The 18,754-nt window shown below is 44.8% G+C and overlaps 1 protein-coding gene across 1 annotated transcript in view; it reads right to left on the bottom strand.

Annotated features, from left to right (window-relative positions):
• Positions 1 to 18,754, bottom strand: part of HHAT (hedgehog acyltransferase) — a 268,031-nt gene that overhangs the window by 16,496 nt on the left and 232,781 nt on the right. The window contains exon 10 of the mRNA XM_019548569.1: positions 5,973 to 6,174. Within this exon, the coding sequence (XP_019404114.1) occupies positions 5,973 to 6,174 (202 nt within the window). The remainder of the gene's footprint in view (positions 1 to 5,972; positions 6,175 to 18,754) is intronic.

The raw sequence follows: 18,754 nt of genomic DNA, 5'->3' as shown, positions 1-18,754 counted from the left end.
CTGGGGTCTTTCTCTACCCTGGAGAGATGATCTCAACATCTTGAGTTTACTCTACGTCCTACAGCAGGGGTCAACAACTTGCAGTGTATGCACAGCTAGAGGGCTTTTGCTGTTCCTATACCACTGCCACTTTTCTTCGCTTCCCCACCCTCCCCCCAACTATGCTGAGGACACATCTTCCAGCCAGTGGGTATCTGAGCCAGGGATAGGCAGTTTTCAGCTGAGCGTGAACTACAGCCAAGAGGCAGGGGTGTAGGGGGGAAGCAGGGAGAAGCAACAGCAAGCTAGGTGCAACTTCTAGCTGCCTGGCCCCAGCACAAGTCCCCACCAGCTGGAAGCAGCACCCATGCCGCAGCCAGGGACCAGAAGGCTGGGAGATGTGGCAGTGCAACAGACACAAATCCCAACTGCCTGGTCCCAGCATGGGGGCTGGGACAGCTGCCCCACTGATGAGGCACTGCTGAAGACACCTGGCCCACAATGGAGGCTACTAAGTTATTCTGGTCTGCAGCTTGTAAAAGTTTGTCAGTCACTGCAGTAGAGCAGGGGTTGTCACCCAGGACTACACATACCCCTCAGGGGTATTTAGAAAGGCCATAGGGGGTATGCACAGGTGGGCAGGGAGGAAGTGTGCCCTGGGGCGCAGCTGTGGCGTCTCTCCCTGCGCCTTCCCATACTTTGCTTCTTACTCAGGGGAGAGGCGCACTGGGTGCCACCAGCCCCACACGGCACACTCTGGCTCCATCCCACACTACCCCAGCTGTGCAGTGCCTGCCCCTTCCCCAGGCCCACTCCCACCCTTACCATGGGGGCCTCAATTTGCCCCCACCTTAAAACCAAGAAAAAATATAAAGGGGTACATGATCTGAAATTTTGAGGCAGAAGGGGTGCACTTGTTAAAAAAGGTTGAAAACCCCTCCACTAGAGAGATTTAAGACCTTACAAAACCTGTACTGGTGCAAAAAAGGGAAGTCATGATTCTCCTGACATCCAGACTTGAGCTGCACAGAAAGAGCTGTGATGCACCCAAAGGAACAGCACCAGAGACACACAAAGAGACAATCCGATGATAAACTGCCAAGCGTGGTAATTTTCAAGCTCTTCATATTCTCTCTGCATTAATTTATGTTTCCAGCAAACAACCATAAACATTCAGATTCAGATGGATTCTGTTTTTGGGATGTTTGTTATTCCAATTAAAATTTTTTGAAATCAAGGTTTAATTCACTTGTTAAAGTTGCATTCCAGAATTCAATTTATGATGCAGGGGTAGGTCAGCAAATCAACCACAGAAATGGAACTCAGACCTCTCCCTACTTATTCAAAAATATCTGACATGATTTTGACTGTTGCTGATTTTCTAGAGAAAATGGGGAGGGAAAAAAAGGAATAGGCTGGAGTTTTTAATCAATAAAATAGCCAATAAAATTCTAACAGAAAAATCTTTACCTGTGATATCCCCCCCAAATGCACTGAAATGCTCTTTAAATGCTCTTCTAAAAATGAATTACTGGTAATATTATATGAGTCAAAATAACACATTTGATTTTCAGATGTCAGGTTGAATTTGCAGGGCTGGAAATCAGATAGAAAAAGAGAATCTATTTGTATATTGAACACTCTGAATACAGAATCTACTAAGAAAAAATTAAAGATGTTGCCCAAATCCAGAGTCATGTGTTAACTTTGTGAATTGTGTAAGGTAATAATGCACAATAACAATGTATGCCAGACACAATGCAGGGTGAGCTGGGGACAATGAGGCTAGGGACAGACATTTAAAAAGCCTGAATTCATTTAATCTTTGCAGGTTAGCCTAACCTGGCTAGGCTGAACCACTTCACAACCGCACAGATAGCCCTTCTGGACTGAAGAAAAGCAGGCACAAGCCTGCAGTGGCTCAGGCTAGAAGCTAGGGGGTGCTACAGCAGCCCTCCCTTCCCTTCTATAATGCTGATATGGAGGTGGGGGCAAGGCATGGCCAGGCCCAGTGGGATGCTTAGATTAGGGAGGGGTTCCCCTCCCACACTGCTCTTGATAATACAGTGCTTATCAGCCCTTTAAGAAAACAAAAGCTTTTCTCATTAGTTCAAGCTCTTCTTAAACAGCTTTTTCCAAGGAAAGAACAGGCGTGGGGGGATGGGGACATTACCAGCTGAACTGTTGATTACCACCAAAAAGCCCTAAGTGGACACCATTCTGTCTGCCTTTGTCCTGTCTGCCTGACACAGACACCTCTCAGCATTAGCTAGCATACCACATGCTGGCTGCAGTCCGTGCTCTGGAAGAGGGGAGTGGGGAATCCGTGTGTGACCGCTGGGCTAGGGCCCTCCCCGTAGGTGGTTCACCTTCGGTAAGGGGGATGCCGCTGATCACACCGGATCACTACGGGTTCGGAGTAGATCTCTTAATGTCCAGTCCCTGCCTTAGTTCTCACCCGCCACGACTTGGTGTTATGTTCAGTTAAGGTTGGTTCGTGGGTGCTCCACAGGCCAGGATCCCTCGGTGGTCACGTTGCGGGGCTCTGCCACCCCTGCACCCCGGCCTCACGCCACCTCTAGTGCTCTGCCTCTTTTGTGGGTCTGATCTCTTGTTGATGGGCTGGTAGCTCCCCTTGGCCTGACCTGCCCTCGTAGGATTACTCGTGGGCCTGCCTGCCCCGTCCTCTCCTCCCTATGTCCTGTTTGACCCGGTACTGGGTCGCAGCACAGGATGGGCCCCGCTAAAATATCCTTGACCCTATCTCCCTGAATGTGCCACCTCAGCTGTTCCTGCTGGGGTACCCTTTTGACTGGGAAACAAAACCTATAAACAACTTAAAGCCTGGCCCCACAGCCCCTTACCGGCTGGGGCTCCTACTCAGACCTCCCCGGGTCCCCTTGGGCAATATCTGCTGCTCAGTCCCCCTAGTACCCCTACAGGTTTCTGACCACGGCTGGTTGGTGGCGACCTCCACCCGACTATGCCCTCTCAGGGCTCTTCCGGGTTCTGGCCCCCTCTGGCAGGGTTGTGTCCCTGCACCACCACCCCGGCACTCGACCTGTGGGTCTCACAGGTTCCAGGTCCGGAACCCGAAGGTCCCTCATCGAACGTATCCTCGTGGTCCGTCTCTGGCTTCCTTGTCTGCCTCTGCTCACTCGATGCCCTGCAGCCGGCTGTTGTTGCTGTTCTCTCCTCTGGCGGAGCGGGTTGCTGCTCTTTTCTGGGGCTCTCTGCCCCTCTTCCTGGGGAAGCCGCAATCTGCCCCACTCTGGAGCTCTTTGCCCCTCTTCCTGGGGAAGCCGCCGTCTGCCCCGCTCTGGAGCTGTCTGCCCCTTTTATTGGGGCATCTGCCGCCTGTCCTGCTCTGGGGCTTTCTGCCCCTCCTACTGCAGGACCTGGTCCTGGTTCCTCCGCGCCTCCTTTCCTTTTTCCCGCGGATGTTTTTATCCCTGCCGGCCGCCTGCTCGTGATGACGTCACCTTCCGGCCGCGTCGGTATAAACAAGCGGCAGATGTGCCGCGCGGGTTTCTCCGCCGGTGCCGGTAAGTCCCGTCCTAGCTCCCTGGGACACCGTGATTGAGCAGGGAGTTGGTGGGGGGCACAGGGAAGCCAGGCAGACCCTGCTGAGCCTGCAGTCTCTGCCGGAGCTGCAGCCAAGCAGCAGAGGAGAGGGGCCAGCCCACCTCTCTGGAGCAGAGAGCCCCACCCACGGCTGCAAAGCATCCAGGATGCTGGGGGGCTCTGATTTAAATTAAATCAGAGAGGGGTCTGGGACAGACATTACATAAACCAGTTTGACCTAAATCAGTTATGTCTGATACTACATTCAATCAGGTTTATCTCAAACCGGTTTCAGCCATTTTCAAATTGGTCCATTCTGTTCATTCTATTACAGGTTTAAACCAGTTTCTGATCAGTTAAACCAGTTTATGTGTAATGTCTATCCCTAGCCTGAATGTAGACAGGCAACTCAACTACTCCCCAGTCTCAGCTTTCATTTATCATATTCAATATATTAATAATAGTAATATTGTGGGGAAAAATCTTGAAAACATGACCCAACTGTCACACATATAATATCTGCCTAAGTTCAACAAGGAACTGGAAACGTAGCTCTGAGGGAGGGGAAATGCCACAGTCATTTCACTGGATACTAATTCTGATGTCCATGAAAGTGCTTTAAACCAGGGTTTCGCACCTAGAGCTAACCCCAGAACCAGTCAGCAGACATGGGGCTTTAGCAAAGTTCAATGGACGGGGACTTTGGCAGTGTTTGACAAAGTGGATGTGGGGCTTCCCCTGTGCTGCAGCAGGAATAAAGTATGGCAGCATGAGCTTCCTTGTGGGAGGGAGAAGTGGTGGCAGTAGTAGTGGATGGACTGTAGCCTGCCACCTCTTACTTGAGGCAGGTCATTCCAGCCCATAGTCTGAAAACAGTGCTGACTGCTGCTTTAAAATAAACTATTAATTATGTGAACATGCTGCTTTGATACTGGTTTGTATCCAGTTTCAATCTGAATGTGTAGCAGGCTCATTTTCTTTATAGAGGAAAAAAGCTTTTGCAGTACTCACATTGATGGACAGATGGATTATATACAGGCTTGGCAGAATTCAAATTTTTTTATAAGTTTGATGGATAATATATGTATTTTTAAGCATTTATTTCAATTTTTATTGATTTAAATTTTCAGGATTGCACAAAATTAAAGGTGTGTGGGGCAGACAATGTATTAATGGCAGCATACTATTATTATAGTGCAGTTTAACCACCTGCTGTGACAAATATTGACTGAAGGACTGCCACCAGCTGAGCCACACCTCAGTCCTGGCTCCACTTGCCTATAGCTCCCTCATCCACTTGGTCACTTCCTCTTCCTTTGTTCCCAGTCCCCTGGGGTTTCTGGGAGTTGTAGTCCAAACTACAGTCAGCATGGTTCTGTAGGATTGCTCCCCCTGTTGTCACATACTCCATCAGCCATCATTTTTCTTACATCGCCTTTCTAAAAATTTCAATTATTAATGACAGAAATATTTTTTCATCAGTCTGTGAGTGTGAGTGAAATTGACGTTAATCAACGTTTACCAATAAAACTGAATCCTGACAAGCCTAATGATACACATAGCAGTACCCTTTACTGCTAAATCACTCAGGATACAACAGAATACAAATCTACAGTAAGATACTACAACATGAATACTAAAATAGGGCAGGGGAAAGGGAACAACCACCATGAAGTTCTGATGTTCAAGTAATAAACATGTTGGTGAATTAATTACCATTTACATTATTAGTAGAAGTTGGGAAGAGTTAATGAAAACCAATAGGGGATTACTTATTCTCATGCATAGTGAATGAAAAACTTGGAGTCATAATTATGGCGTGAAGTCTGAAAAGCTATACATATCATTGTAAGATAACAGTGGTTTTGTATATGATGACATGTTCAGATGTTACTGAAAGCTTAGGCACTTCTGTTTTGAAACAGTAAGTAAGGTAATGATGGTACATATCTTCCTAATCCAGAGATCTAGTAGCAATCCTTAAATTATACTATGCTTACTGAAGTCCTTGGTGCCACACAATTTCTCGGTGCATTGCGCTAATGGTTTTTGTTTTACATTTATATGTAGCTGCTACAAACTCACTTGGTCCAAGAGACAACTAAAGAAAACATATTCATAATTCATGAAGACTTCCAAATACTATAAACCATGTGAATGATAGCAAAGAGTGAAATCTGAGTTTGGATAATAGGATAACTTCTGATTCTTGGTGTATGTAAACTTATTTGTTCACACAACTGCAGCACTGAGTAATTTGCCCGCACCACTGCCAACCTTCAACAATATGGCCTAGGCAGAATGGATAAAATGCACTGACTGCTATCTCTGTTAGCATCAAGTTTAAATCTAGCACGGGCACGTACACAGTCCACACCACAAAATCTTGAACTTCAAATGAATGTGAAGCACAAAGGGATTCAACTTACAATTAAGTCTTGAACAAGTGAAACAGAGAGTAGCCTCTTGACTCCATTTTCTGCAGTTACTCCAAGCCAATTTAGTACTGCCCAGTACCAAAGGTAGTTATGGCCTCCATGCCAGTAACTTACAAAGGCAAAAGTAGTTGCTGTGGAGAATAACATCCCAACAACACCACACTGGGATCCTCCCATTGGGATGTAAATGTACCTGTAGGTGAAATGACAGATAAGTAATGTTATTAAGGGCTTTATTAAGGCCTCAGTCCTTGGTAAAATAGAAAATAAATTTCCATCTGAAAAACTCACCCCAGTTTCAGCAAGGAAGAAGATCACTTAATAAAATGTTAACATGGGGTGTCAAATTCATCAAGCCCCACAGGCCAGGCAAGTGGTTCTGAACTGGTCCTTGGGCCAGACTGGCCTCGCAAACTGGTCCCATGTGCTGCATGCAGTGCCTGAAGCCAGTTCAGCATGGGTGCCACTACCAGCCCCAATGCTGGCAGCATGTGCCCACAACTGGCCCTGTGCATTGCCTGCAATGAGCACCAGACCAGTCCCACACTCCATGTGCAGTACATGGGTTTCATCTGGCCCACACCAAATGCAGTGTATGGGCCCAATCTGAGACCCAGAGGCAGCACTGAGGACTGGATGATAGCGCTCCATGGGCCAGACCCAGCCCATGAGCTGTATCTTTGACAACCCAGTATTAACACATTTTGTTTTACAAGATGAAAATTCTATTGTCAACAGACCTTTGCACTAAGTGAACACACAAGCTCAGCCACACTCTTACACTAAAATGGAAATAGTATTTAGTTAAAACTTGTATAACGTAGAAAATTCACAGAACCTCTCTCTCATGCATTTTGGATAATAGGCATGACTTTTATATAAAAAGCATGCAAGTCAGTTTTAAAATGCATATAACTACTAACTTGTACATTTGTTTACTCCTACAGCTTGATTCCTGCCCCCCACACATGATTATTGATTTTATAAATCAGTATTTACTAGCACTTTTAGATATTCACAAAAAAAAGCTTTGTCTAAGGACAGAGTGTGGACAGTTGAGATTAAATAAAACACTAATTAATTTTTTAAAAATTTACCATAAATACTTTACATTTTGTGAACAGCTCTAGCACTTAATCATTGTGATCATTCCTGGGCATCTACTTGAATGATGCCATAGAAGAAGAAAAAGCAAATCTGAAGGACAGTGCCCTGTACATAACCATTTTCAATACCATTGGTTAATCCAGGATTTACAATCCAGAACTTAATTTTGCATTTATAAGCATCCAAAACGCAGCACAGATTCAATACAATACCAATAGAAATAAAAAATCATAAAGTCTGAATTCATGTTTCCAAGGAACGAAAAAAAAGCAAAACAGCCACATTTCTCTCAGAGTTGAATTTCACATGATACTAAATCAATGAAAGATGAAGTCTCTTCATTTTGAAGGGCCAGGCACAGAAAAACTAGATATAGGAAACAGATTCCTATCCAAAGAAGTTGTGTTTTTTTATGCAGGTGTGTGTTAATAGCAAGGATACTCTAAAAATTATCATCTCTTTTTGGATGCCATTGGCAACCCAGTTTTGTTGCCATTATACCAGCATGGCATTCTGTTCAGATCACTGGGAATTCTTCCTATTCAGAAAGTTAAATCAATACTATTTCTCTAGAGAGAAATGTTGCTGCTTGATGATCAAGTTCTGGGCTCAGAGACACTGTACTGCTAGTTATAACATGGATGCTAATTAGATAGGTGAACACAGTATTTTAAACTCTACCCAGTCACTCATGTTTCATGATAGAATTAGAGGTAGTGTGAATTTCCAGTCTCTTTGTAGACATTTTCTTGATATTAATATACCTCTATGCATGCATAGCACTCACTACATGGAGGAAAATCATATTACATTTATATTGATATTTAATTCACACATTTTATAAAGTGCTTCTAGATAAATACAAAATATGTTTGCCATCATCCCTCATATTGTTTTTCTTCCTCCTATTTTCTACTCTGATCCCATCTTTTCTACCCTAGTCTTGGCTTTTCTTATCATGTATAAAACGTATTTGAACATAACACACTTATAATTAAATTGCCACATCTCCATTTTCTGCTCTATGAAGCCATCTGTCACAGGTCTAATAGCAACAAGGTTGGCTTTGGAATCTATAAGCATAAAAATCCCCTGCAGGGCCTTTACTACAACTTGGTACAAAGGACAAAGAGGACACAGCCACAGTCCCATAAATTGTTTCATACGCTATTCACAGGCATCCATCCAAAATCATTACAAAGCGAATGAATAACTTTAAAGAAGTAGTGTATCTTACTTGTCCAAACCTCCAAGGAGGGGTTTTATAAAAGCATGAGTCCCTCTCAGTCACTATTTTGTAACAAAGCTACTATTCAGACATTCCCTTATTTCCCAGCATGCTTTACCATAAATTAGGATTGATAATGTGGCTGACATAGGCAGATCTAAGATTTTGGAAAGTGGAGTGCAGATAGTGTGGTGCATCGTTGCATACAACACAATACATATTTTTCACATAAAAATAAACTAGAGGCTTTATCAATATGCTAGGTGTTAGGGTTACACTATTCAGTTTTAGATGAAAGTAAAAACAAATATAACTTTATTGGAATGTACACTAATTTTCTATATCATATATTTTGTATTAAGAAACAGAACAAACTAAGAAAAAACAATAAAACAGTAAAAAATGTTTCTTTAGTCCTGTACATTTAACTCTTATGACTGCATCTCCTTCAGATTCATAAAACATAATAAAACCTTCTTGAGCATCTTGACAGTGCCTCCAATGTTACACCAAAAGTTATATCCATGCCTCAGTTAATGTTTCAGCCCCTGAGTTTTTGTTTTTAGGCAGAGTTAAAAACAGACTGCAAGGCTGTGAAATAGGGGCTACATTACTAGGGCGAACTATGGGACAGCAGAATTGCAGAGGAAAAAACAGCTTGATCAGTAGAACTGTAATACCATTAAAAAGGAGAGAGGGTTGTTAACACCCGTGGAATGAAGACTTTTGAAGGAATCAGGTAGATTACAATGAGCCATGAAGTCAAATGACTCCCCCACTGCTGTCTGAACAGAAATGCTGCTGCCACTGCCAGGTAGTTTGTTTTAAACTTTGGATGGAACAGGAATCAAAAATTGCCCCCCTCCTCCCTGGCCTCAGATCCACCCCTGATGGCTGCCACTTGGGCTTAATGTTCTGGCTCTTGGAAAGGGACTGTTGTACATTACCACTATGCAACCTCATTCATCATGTGGGGATGAGAGATGGGTTGAGTTCCAGGCCTTTCAGTTACTGGAATCCCAACTTTAGTCCCTAAAGCCAGAGTTAACAGAAAAAGTGTCCATCTAAATCCCCAGATGTCTTTCTAAAACAACCTCTCCCCTTCCCATGAAAGTATCCCATGTCTCAAGGATTCTTAGGTTGGAAGCAAATGTTGCATTTGTCCTAAGACAAGCTGTACCAGTGCTTGTCCCAGCATAGAAAAGTCCTGGGACTGGTGTGTACACACATCACCCCTCTAATAAGGATTTACTGAATGGCTGAATACACTGCTGCTTTTCTGACATCAATTCCATGATGCCATCCCAGGAAAATCATTCACATGCACTTTACAGTGTCCCAAGTTAGCACTTCTTGTCTCATGAACATGTTTAGGCTTCTGTCATGGGAGTAAGGACATGGATACCTGAACGACTACATTTCATCCCCAGATACAGTGATTTTTCTTAGAATAAATATAATGTCTCATTGTAGCCTTGGAGACAAACTGAAGCAGGCTGATAATGGTTCAGGGGAGTTCCCGTAAGAATTCAGAAGGTATGAACCAGTATATCAACACACAGCATCATTCCTAACAAATCCAGTGTTAGCTATAGACAGATTTAACAACTGTATCCTATCAAAGGAGGCCAAGACGATGCAACTGTTAGATCTGCATGATTCTATAGTTATACAGGTGTAGCACAGACTGCTCCAACTTTAATACAGCATCATCCAGATCTAAAGATTTAGTTCATTTGCACTGTTTGCATAGGGTCATGCAGATGAACAAACAACAACTGTTGATGCATGTTCCCAAGCGGCAGTCCCTCCCCCATCCTTTTAGAGCAGCTAAAACGTACATTTGTTCCTCCTCTCTGAAGCCAATATACCCATCTAAAATCCATTTCTGTCATTGAGTCTTCCAGCTGACCTCACCTGGTGTTGAGCTGGGCCCTCTCAACACAAATCTGCATGTTAAGTGTCGAGATAAAGATTTGAATTTTCCATATGACAAAGTCCTCTTCCTGATAGTAAAACAGAATGGAGACTTTTATAATCTCTTATGCTGGCCTCCTCTGCTGCTGTTAGCACAAACAGTATATTGTCATTAAGGTGGACATTGCCAGTTATAAGCTCATAAATGCCAGTTTTAATTAAAAACTGTAATGACAATTACAGTTTAATTTAGGTGACCACAAACGTTGCTTACCCAGTGAGCTCTCATATTGCTGCACTGAGAAAAATAGATACCATTTTCCTACCATAGTTTGTAATGTCAGCAGCTGTTTAAGTAAGCCACATTAGATTAATTTGGTCTGTGAAACTCAGGTGAATTTTCAGAGTCTAGTAAAGTTTCAGATCTGTAATTCCTGGTGATTAGAATGGGAGACATATGGCTACAAGCTTACTGAACAGCTTTCACTGTGAACCTTTAAAACCTTGCATGGCTCTTACACAAAGCATGTGAAGCAAAACAAGTCTTCTCTGTACAGTGTTATTTAATCTTTCATTAGAAATCTGTATGGTACCTGGTCATACTGTAGAAGGAAGGGCAAAGGAAGAGAGGACACAGTCTCTCCCACTCTCTAGCGCTGTTCTGATTTTTGGAAAATTACAGGAAAACATTCTTGTACAAATTGTGGTTAATGCATCTAGCAGTATCCCCCAAACTGTCAGACGTGATGCCTGACCAAGCCTCTACCCTCCAGTGTATCTGCTGGCATTTTTAAGCAGGTATTAAACGAGACAATACCACCTGCAAATTATTAAGTACTCCTCTGTCTGCCTCTGCTTTATTTTCAGGTCTATTCCAAACCTAGGCAGTACAGAACAGCTCAAATAACCTTTGCTAATATGCTACAGAATTAGCTTGTTCAAAACACGAACAGCCTAGTAATATGTTAGATCGTGCATAAATAACATGAATGTTATGCACCTGAATGTATGTTCTGTAATGAACAGTCTCCTGCCTGCACTTTGACAGCAGGGAAATGTGGAGCCAGGTTCCAGTTCCACTCCAGCTGCTTTCAGCAGCTCTTGATGCTAATAACAGTGCCTTGTAAATGGACCACCACTAAAATGCTTTTTCATCACAAATGGTACTTACCACTGGGATAGCTTCTAAATTTTCTCCAAATGTTTAAATCTGTATTCATTTACTTCTGGAAAAATAAAAATGTAAGGGAAAAGTATACCAGTGAATGGTTGTAATTAAGGCAGAGATAGTGGTGACTAGTCACCTTTTATATTATCACTTATTTGTAGTCATTAAAAAATAATGGAAATCAATTCAGCTCTGAGCTAGGTTAACAGAAAGAATAACCTACCAATAACTTACTCTGCCATTATTCCCTCCTAAAAGCAGGCATGCTTTGTCTCCTGGAATGAAAAAAAATACCATGCTCCTTCAGATCAGGAGCAGAAAATGCTACGTCTTAGAACTACTTCTCTGTGCACCCAAATCACCTGCAAACTCAAATGAGAGTTTGAGGCATATAAGGAATGCAAGACCCACTACTTGCCATTTACTGAGCTTCTTCCTGCATGTAATTTCTTCTCTCTTTCCCCCCTGTACTTTCTTTCACAGTATAGAAACTTGGCTGTAAGTCAAATCCAGCTGAAGACAGACAGGTGTACCCTAGCTAATATCCCCCTTTCCTGATTATCTGAATCTTCTTGTGTGAGAGCACATACAATTGTTGAATTCACTGTCACCACTGAGTTTATCTTTAGATTTCAGTGTTAAGTCTCAAATAAAACAAGTACTTCTTGCTCGTAACAAAGAAGCAATAGCTGTAGCAGTTTCATACTAGAGAAATATAATTTTAATCACTTTTCATCAGCTTCCAATTCTAATAATTGTTTCTTCTTTAATCAAGTCTTTTCAATCATCTGCCTAGTTTCTAGCTCCAAAGTGTATTGGAGCCAGTGAGGACTGGTAAAGGAATGTTAGTAATTTGTGGGGGATTACCCAGGCAATCTCTAACCTCATATAATTCTACAATGCATGCTATCATTACAAATAAACTGATGAAGCATACTGCAGGCTTACAGCTCAAACTCTGAACCTGACAGTCAGGACTCATCCATCCCTCAGATCACTTCCCATTCCTGCCCATATGTAGACATGAATAATATTCCCAGCAATGATCTCTAACAGGTCAGAAGAAGAGAATATGAGGCTCTGAGCAGCAGGGTAGAGATGCACAGTTGATATTTTCATCAATTCTTCCCGTTGAAGGTAAAGGCCAAATATGATCATGGAAGTAAACACATGACTTGATGTAACAGGGTTGTGCCCTGTTACTGTGGTTACAGGTGATGAGCCTCCCAGCAAGGAAGCTCTGCCTGGTGTAGGGAATTAGGAGAAGCCAGCCCACATGGGTGAGAAGGGGGAAATAAAAAGTACCTGCAGCAGCCTCTCTGGCTGGCTGCCGCACCGGCAGCAAGGCAGTAAACATTGCTGCAGAGCCTGCGGCCAGTGGAGGTGAAGCAGCTGCCAGGAGAGGCTGTGAGGAGGACTTTTCTTTGGTTTGCATACATGGAAGCTGTGCGTGCTTCCTTAAAGACCTCTGAGTCTGAGTCTGGAAAAGTGTGAAGCGAGGAAGCCCAACCAGTCAGAGATGTGCAGAGCAAGCAGGAAATTGCTCAGAAAAACTAGCAGCATTTCAATTTGTTGAACTTGATTTTGCTCTGTGTTTCTTATACGCAGAGGGTGTACCTGTGGACCTACAGTCTTACCTCAGCTGCAGCTAAGGCAGGGACTCTGAATGATGGGTCCTTAGCTAAAGCCAGCAGTAAAAGTGGTTGGCTTGCGGTGCCTGACCAAACACGCCGAAATCTGCTCTGCTCAAAAGCTGTCCACAGCTGTGTACACTCAGAAGGTGGCAGTGAGAGGGCTTTGGATTCATCTACAATGGGTTGATGCCGCAGGGAAAAGGATTTCTGTCCAAAGATGAAATCCACCTGACAAAAATTCAAAGAGCATCTTTGAACACCTTGGGTGCATTGCCATGAGTGCAAATGTGTGGTTTGGGTGCCTCAAAGCTTATGCAGCCCACATTCATCTGTTCGCTACGCTGCATGTTGTCAGTGTAGTGGCAAAATTAGATACCAGGAACTTCCAGTATTAAAAAAAATGTGTTAAAAACAAGCAGCATGACACATGCTTTAGAAATGTGCACTGCAGCAACTGGAACCTGGGTCCTCAACAGAGATGCTTTGGCAGCTGGCCAGAGTGCTAAGCAGAGACCGACACAACTATTTACATTATATTGGCTTATTAATTTCTATGAGGCTCAGATGTCATTAGCCACAGACCCTTACTAGACTCACATGTCTGCCCCAGGCTGCTTGGTTTTCTTCTCCTGTCAGACCATTTTTTCCCAGCACACAAAGACAGGTGCCTAGGAAGGCCAGGCACCTATCCCAACCATCAACAGAACACCAGAGTGGAAAGGGGTGGGGTGTATGTGAGGCGGAGCCCCACAGAAGACTCCCAGACATTGAGGCCTGCGCCCATCTCAACGAACCTCATACAGTCATGTACCACCTCCTAATATCCTTTACATTAACATCAAACCATGGCAGGTGGGATATAGAAATAAGGAGGCAAAACACCCATTGAGAGTTTGCCACCTGGGGCCCCATCCTGGTATAGCCCATCAGTCTAGGTGCCATCACAATATACAGAATGGGGGATAATTGGCTAGGCAGTAGCACTGTTGAGAAAGATCTGGGGTTATGCTGGATCACAGGTTCAGCAATACAATGAAATCCCCCCCCAAAAAGCAAATGCTATTTTGAGTTGTTTTAACCAAAGTTTGCCTGCCAAGGACAAACAGTGATAGTAACATTCTTCTAGGAGCTGGTTACTCTTTATATCAGAAGTAGGCAATATATGGCCCATAGGCTGGATGCAGCACACCAAGGGATTTTATTTGGCCTGTGGTAGATCCCTCAGCCCTGCCTAGCCCAGGCATGGGGGGCAGCCCAGGCCCCTGGTGTCTTTGGCTGGTCCTGCCATTCTCTGGCACACAGTGGGGCTGGGGCAGCCTGGAAGCCAGACTCTGCATCCCAGCAGCCCCAGCAGCAGCAGCTGCTTCCACCTGTCATTGACAGTGTCACCACCACTGCCAGACTCAGCCCCACTGCTTGGGTACCCCAGCCTATCTGCCCTGCACCAGGGGCACGAGATGGAATAGGCAGGTAGGCTCTCCATGAAGTCCGGCACAGGCAAGGCACACTGATCTGGGCAGATGGGACAGCGCTGCAGGCAAATGGAGTGTGGCATCTGGGAGCAGGACAGGGCTGCGGCGAAGGTGTGATCATGTGGTGGTTACAGCATGGGGCTGGGGCCCAGGGCAGAGCCATGTTCCACTGCTCATATGTCCCTGTGATGGACACCAGTTCCATGTGCTGGGCATGCGGGCAGCAGAGCATGGCTCTACCCCAGGCCCTGGCCCCATGATCCCAGCCCTGGCCCCTCCCATCCTGCTCCTGGGCACTGCTCCACACCTATCCATGGCCCATCCCATCCACCTGGCTGAGCGTGCCTTGCCCTTGCAGGTCCTAGGCCAGTCTCCATGGAGACGCTGGGATCACTGGACAGTGACCGTGCAGGCCTGGGCCCCAGGCCAGAGTCACTTAGCTGTTGCAGGCTGAAGAGTATGGGGGGGCCCTTCTGACCTGACCCATGATGGCTCACCAAAGAGCTCTCCACCCTCCAGCCCAAATAATTCTCCACCCCTGCTTTATATGGAGTACTAAGTGAAGTTCTAGGCATATTTTAAGATGGTTGAGAAACTGAAAAGAATCCAGAGGAGAATGACCAAGATGAAAAGGGGTTAGAATACAAGCCATATGAGGAAAGGTTGGGAGAAATAGGTATTGTAGTCTGGAGCAGCTATTCATCACCCTTTGTCCCTTAAGATCAACAATGGGTGACATGCGTTTCACCCAATGAAACAGATCAGTGGTGCCAGGACATGTTCCAACACAGCTGATATGCTTCACTTGGTGATCTCTAATTCTAGCCACAGTGCCAACACCACAATCATCATGACAGGTTAAAGAACAAAAGTATCCTTGTCCCACTGTGAACAGAGCCATGGAATGAAACCAGAACACTCCTGTAAGATTAAGGAACCCTGCTGGTCTCTGACTGATCAATCAAGATACATCCTGCATGCAGAAAGAAAATTTCTGATGTATGCTTTTTGTTTAAGGAGCAAAGATACAGTGGACAATAACAAGAAAAAAGACAAATAATGTGGAAAATCTCTCCCCCCCTCCACACTTGAGAAGCAAGCCATAATTCAGGCAACCAGACTGAAGCCGTAACAGAAAGAAAATACAAGGTAAATATATTCGTAATGGGACTAGGCCCCATTACTATTGGTGTGGGGCAGACTGAACAGCCCCACATCCTGGGAGCACTTCCACATACCCACCCCAGGCCTGAAAGGACTCTCTGAAGGCTGAGGATCCAGGTCCAGGGATGCAGTAAGCCTGCCAGCAAGGGAGCTAACCCAGGTGTGGTGAATGGCAAAGAGCTGTTTGTGACCAGAAAGTGAAGCCTGGGAAAAAGCCTCATGAAGCCAGCAAAGAACTAAGTAGCAGTTTATTTGTTTAACTTTGCTTATTTTGCATTTCTTGCACGCTGGTGGCCTCATGGTGTTATCCACTACCTCTGCTGCAGCAGTGACAAGGGCCATAAACAGCAAGTCCTTAGCCAAAGCCAGCAGCAAAAGTAAAAGTGGTCAGGCTCTGCTGGCATGACCAAACATGCCTGGCTGTGATCTGCCCAAAAACTACCCATAGCAGTGTACAGTACTCAATACAGGTACCACAAAATACCCATAAAAGCTTTCATATAGCCATTTCTCCTATCCTGTGCTCCCAAACACCTTGTACTCCAAAGCTCCTGCCAGACTTTACATGTGTTATGCAACTGAGTGGTTAATTGTGCAATAAATTTACACCAGCCACACATGCAAAGTAATTATCACTCTATAAAAATTTCCATTCATCTATGAAGAGTAAAGCAGATGGTTTCCATCCAGCTTTAATTTGAATGTGTGGTGGTTATCCAGGAGTGGACTTCTGATAATCATCCCACAGGGCCCACTGCATTCAAACAAAGTCAAGTGCTGGGAAGCAAGACCAAAGTCTGAGTTCCAACAGTAGTTCAAGTAAGCTCCAGGAGCCCTCTGGGCTGCAAAAAAACCCCATGTTTCGCCTGTGCCAATCAAATAGCAATCATCTCCTTGTCATATAACTCCAGACCAAAAAGATTTATTTTTGTGTCTTCTGTGGACTCCAGAATGTCACATCCTGATCACAAAGAAAAAGAATTACTATTCATAGAGCTTAAAATATGCATATTAGAACACGGTAAAAGCTACTTAAGAAAGTAGATTTTATGGAGCTGAAGCATTATACTTTTGTTTAACAACATTCTCAGAAACTCCCAAGGGGGGTTTTTCTTAAAGAAAAATAAGATGAATTTTGAAATTATGTTAAATACTAAATACAGCAATTACTATATTTTCTTGTATACCACATGCCCCAAATAAGACACGTCTTATTTTTAGAAGGCTGAACATAGAAAAAAAGATTTTTCCTAGCTTATTGTGTGTTAAAGAGTATCCAGGAAGTTTGTCATCCCAGTGAGGCAGCAGGTACTTCCTGGTGTGGCAGAACAGCAACAAGGCTAGGCTGCAGATCCTTGTAAGGACAGTACTAAGACTGTTAACCTCTTTATTGCAAATAGTTCTTTATATAAGTTCCTGTAAATAATATAGTGTTATTGCCATACCACAGGCCTTATCAAGATACTACAAACTGCATACAGAAGCTTACTTGCCCTGAGCCAGCTCAACTGCTGCTTCAAGCTCCAGTGCTCAGTCAATACCTACAACTGAGGGTTAACACAGGACCTTGCCTCTTCTACCAGCTGGGACCAGACAAACAGCAGCCATCTTGGTACCATTAGAGCACACTTTTTTTTTGCTTTTATTCCAGTGAAGAAAAATTAACTTCCCTGATTAAAATATACACCACAACTTTGGAGGGCTGATTTTAGAGGGGAAAGTATATATCATATGCGAATAAATGGAGTATCTGAAGAAACATATATGAGACACCATCATTTGGACTGAAACCCTGCAGTCTCTGATTTCCACCAAAAATTCAACAATCAACACCCCTCTATCAGACTCTCTCTTGAATACTCTAACACCAGCATTTCCTTTTTGGACACCATGATCAATATCCAAAATGGTAAAATACAAACTACCATATACAAGAAACCCATGGGCCAACATACATATCCCCACAGAACCAGCAATCACCCTAAACATACCAACTAGCTGTAATTTACAGCCAAGCCTTCTGTGGTAGAGCACCTTTGGGGGTGTTCACGACTTGAGGGCTTTCATAGGCTCTGAGGGGAGCCTGCTTTGGTGGAGCAGCAGAGGGAACCTCCCCCTGGAACTATTTTAAAGCAGGGAAGTGTGTGGCAGAGCACCTCTGATGTCTGCCGCTTTAAGAGCCTGAAGAGGCGACCAGTAGGTGCTGATGAGCACCCATTTTAAGACTCAGGCCAGCAGAGCTGGAGGCAGCACTCTGCTGCCTGCCACCAAAGAAACAACGTTTCCCAGTAGAGCTGCTGCTCCTGTAACAGCAGGAGGTAAGGGCAAGAGCTGATGGGGATGGTTAGGAGGCTCTTGGTCCTGGGCAAGACCTAAAACTCCACCCTGCCAGGGATGGGTGGGTTGGTGGGGCTATTTGTGGTGGAACAGCCCCCCAGAAATGCCAGGCCAGTTACCAGCCCAGTGGAAGGTGAGTAGAGGTGCTTAAATCCCAGCTCCCACCTTCAGGTAGGTCAATTAACATTAGAGGTAGTTGGGGACCAGGCATGGCTGTGGCCACCTGAGCCTATGTGGGGTGCAAGACCCTGGAGAGTGGGGCCAGGCATGACTGTGGCCACCTGAGCCTGTAGGGTATGTGTGTGACCCGAGGCCCCAGTGTAGGCGGGGACAGAGTATAGGCCTGAGTGGAGACGGAGGTGTAGAGCAGGGTGCAGTGAGGCACCCGACAGCCTGCACCAGAGTGGCAGTGGGAGGCCTGGTGAGCCTAGCAAGGGACATGGAACCTAGCAAAGAGGCAAGGCACCCAGAGGCTAGGAGCCCCGACTGTGTGTGTGCGTGTGGGAAGGAGCCCAGTGAGAATGAGGGGCTCAGAGCTTAAGGAGGGAGGCCAGAGTTAGAGGCCAGGATATAGTGGCAACATGTGAATGCCAAGAGGGGCAAGTAGTGAGGCCCTGTGAACAGGGGACCTAAGATAAGGCCCTGGGAGGAAAAAGCTCGAGGTGGGTCCCAGTGAGCAGGGGGCTCGAGGGTAGGTTCTGCTAACATGGGGGCCAGATTAGGTCCAAGTAAGCCTTTGGGCGCCT

This window comes from Crocodylus porosus, unplaced genomic scaffold (assembly GCF_001723895.1).
Source record: "Crocodylus porosus isolate Cpor-Errol unplaced genomic scaffold, CroPor_comp1, whole genome shotgun sequence".
Classification (NCBI taxonomy): Eukaryota; Metazoa; Chordata; order Crocodylia; family Crocodylidae; genus Crocodylus; species Crocodylus porosus.
Note: the sequence above shows the minus strand (reverse complement) of the source record. Positions and strands in the feature narration are given on the sequence as shown.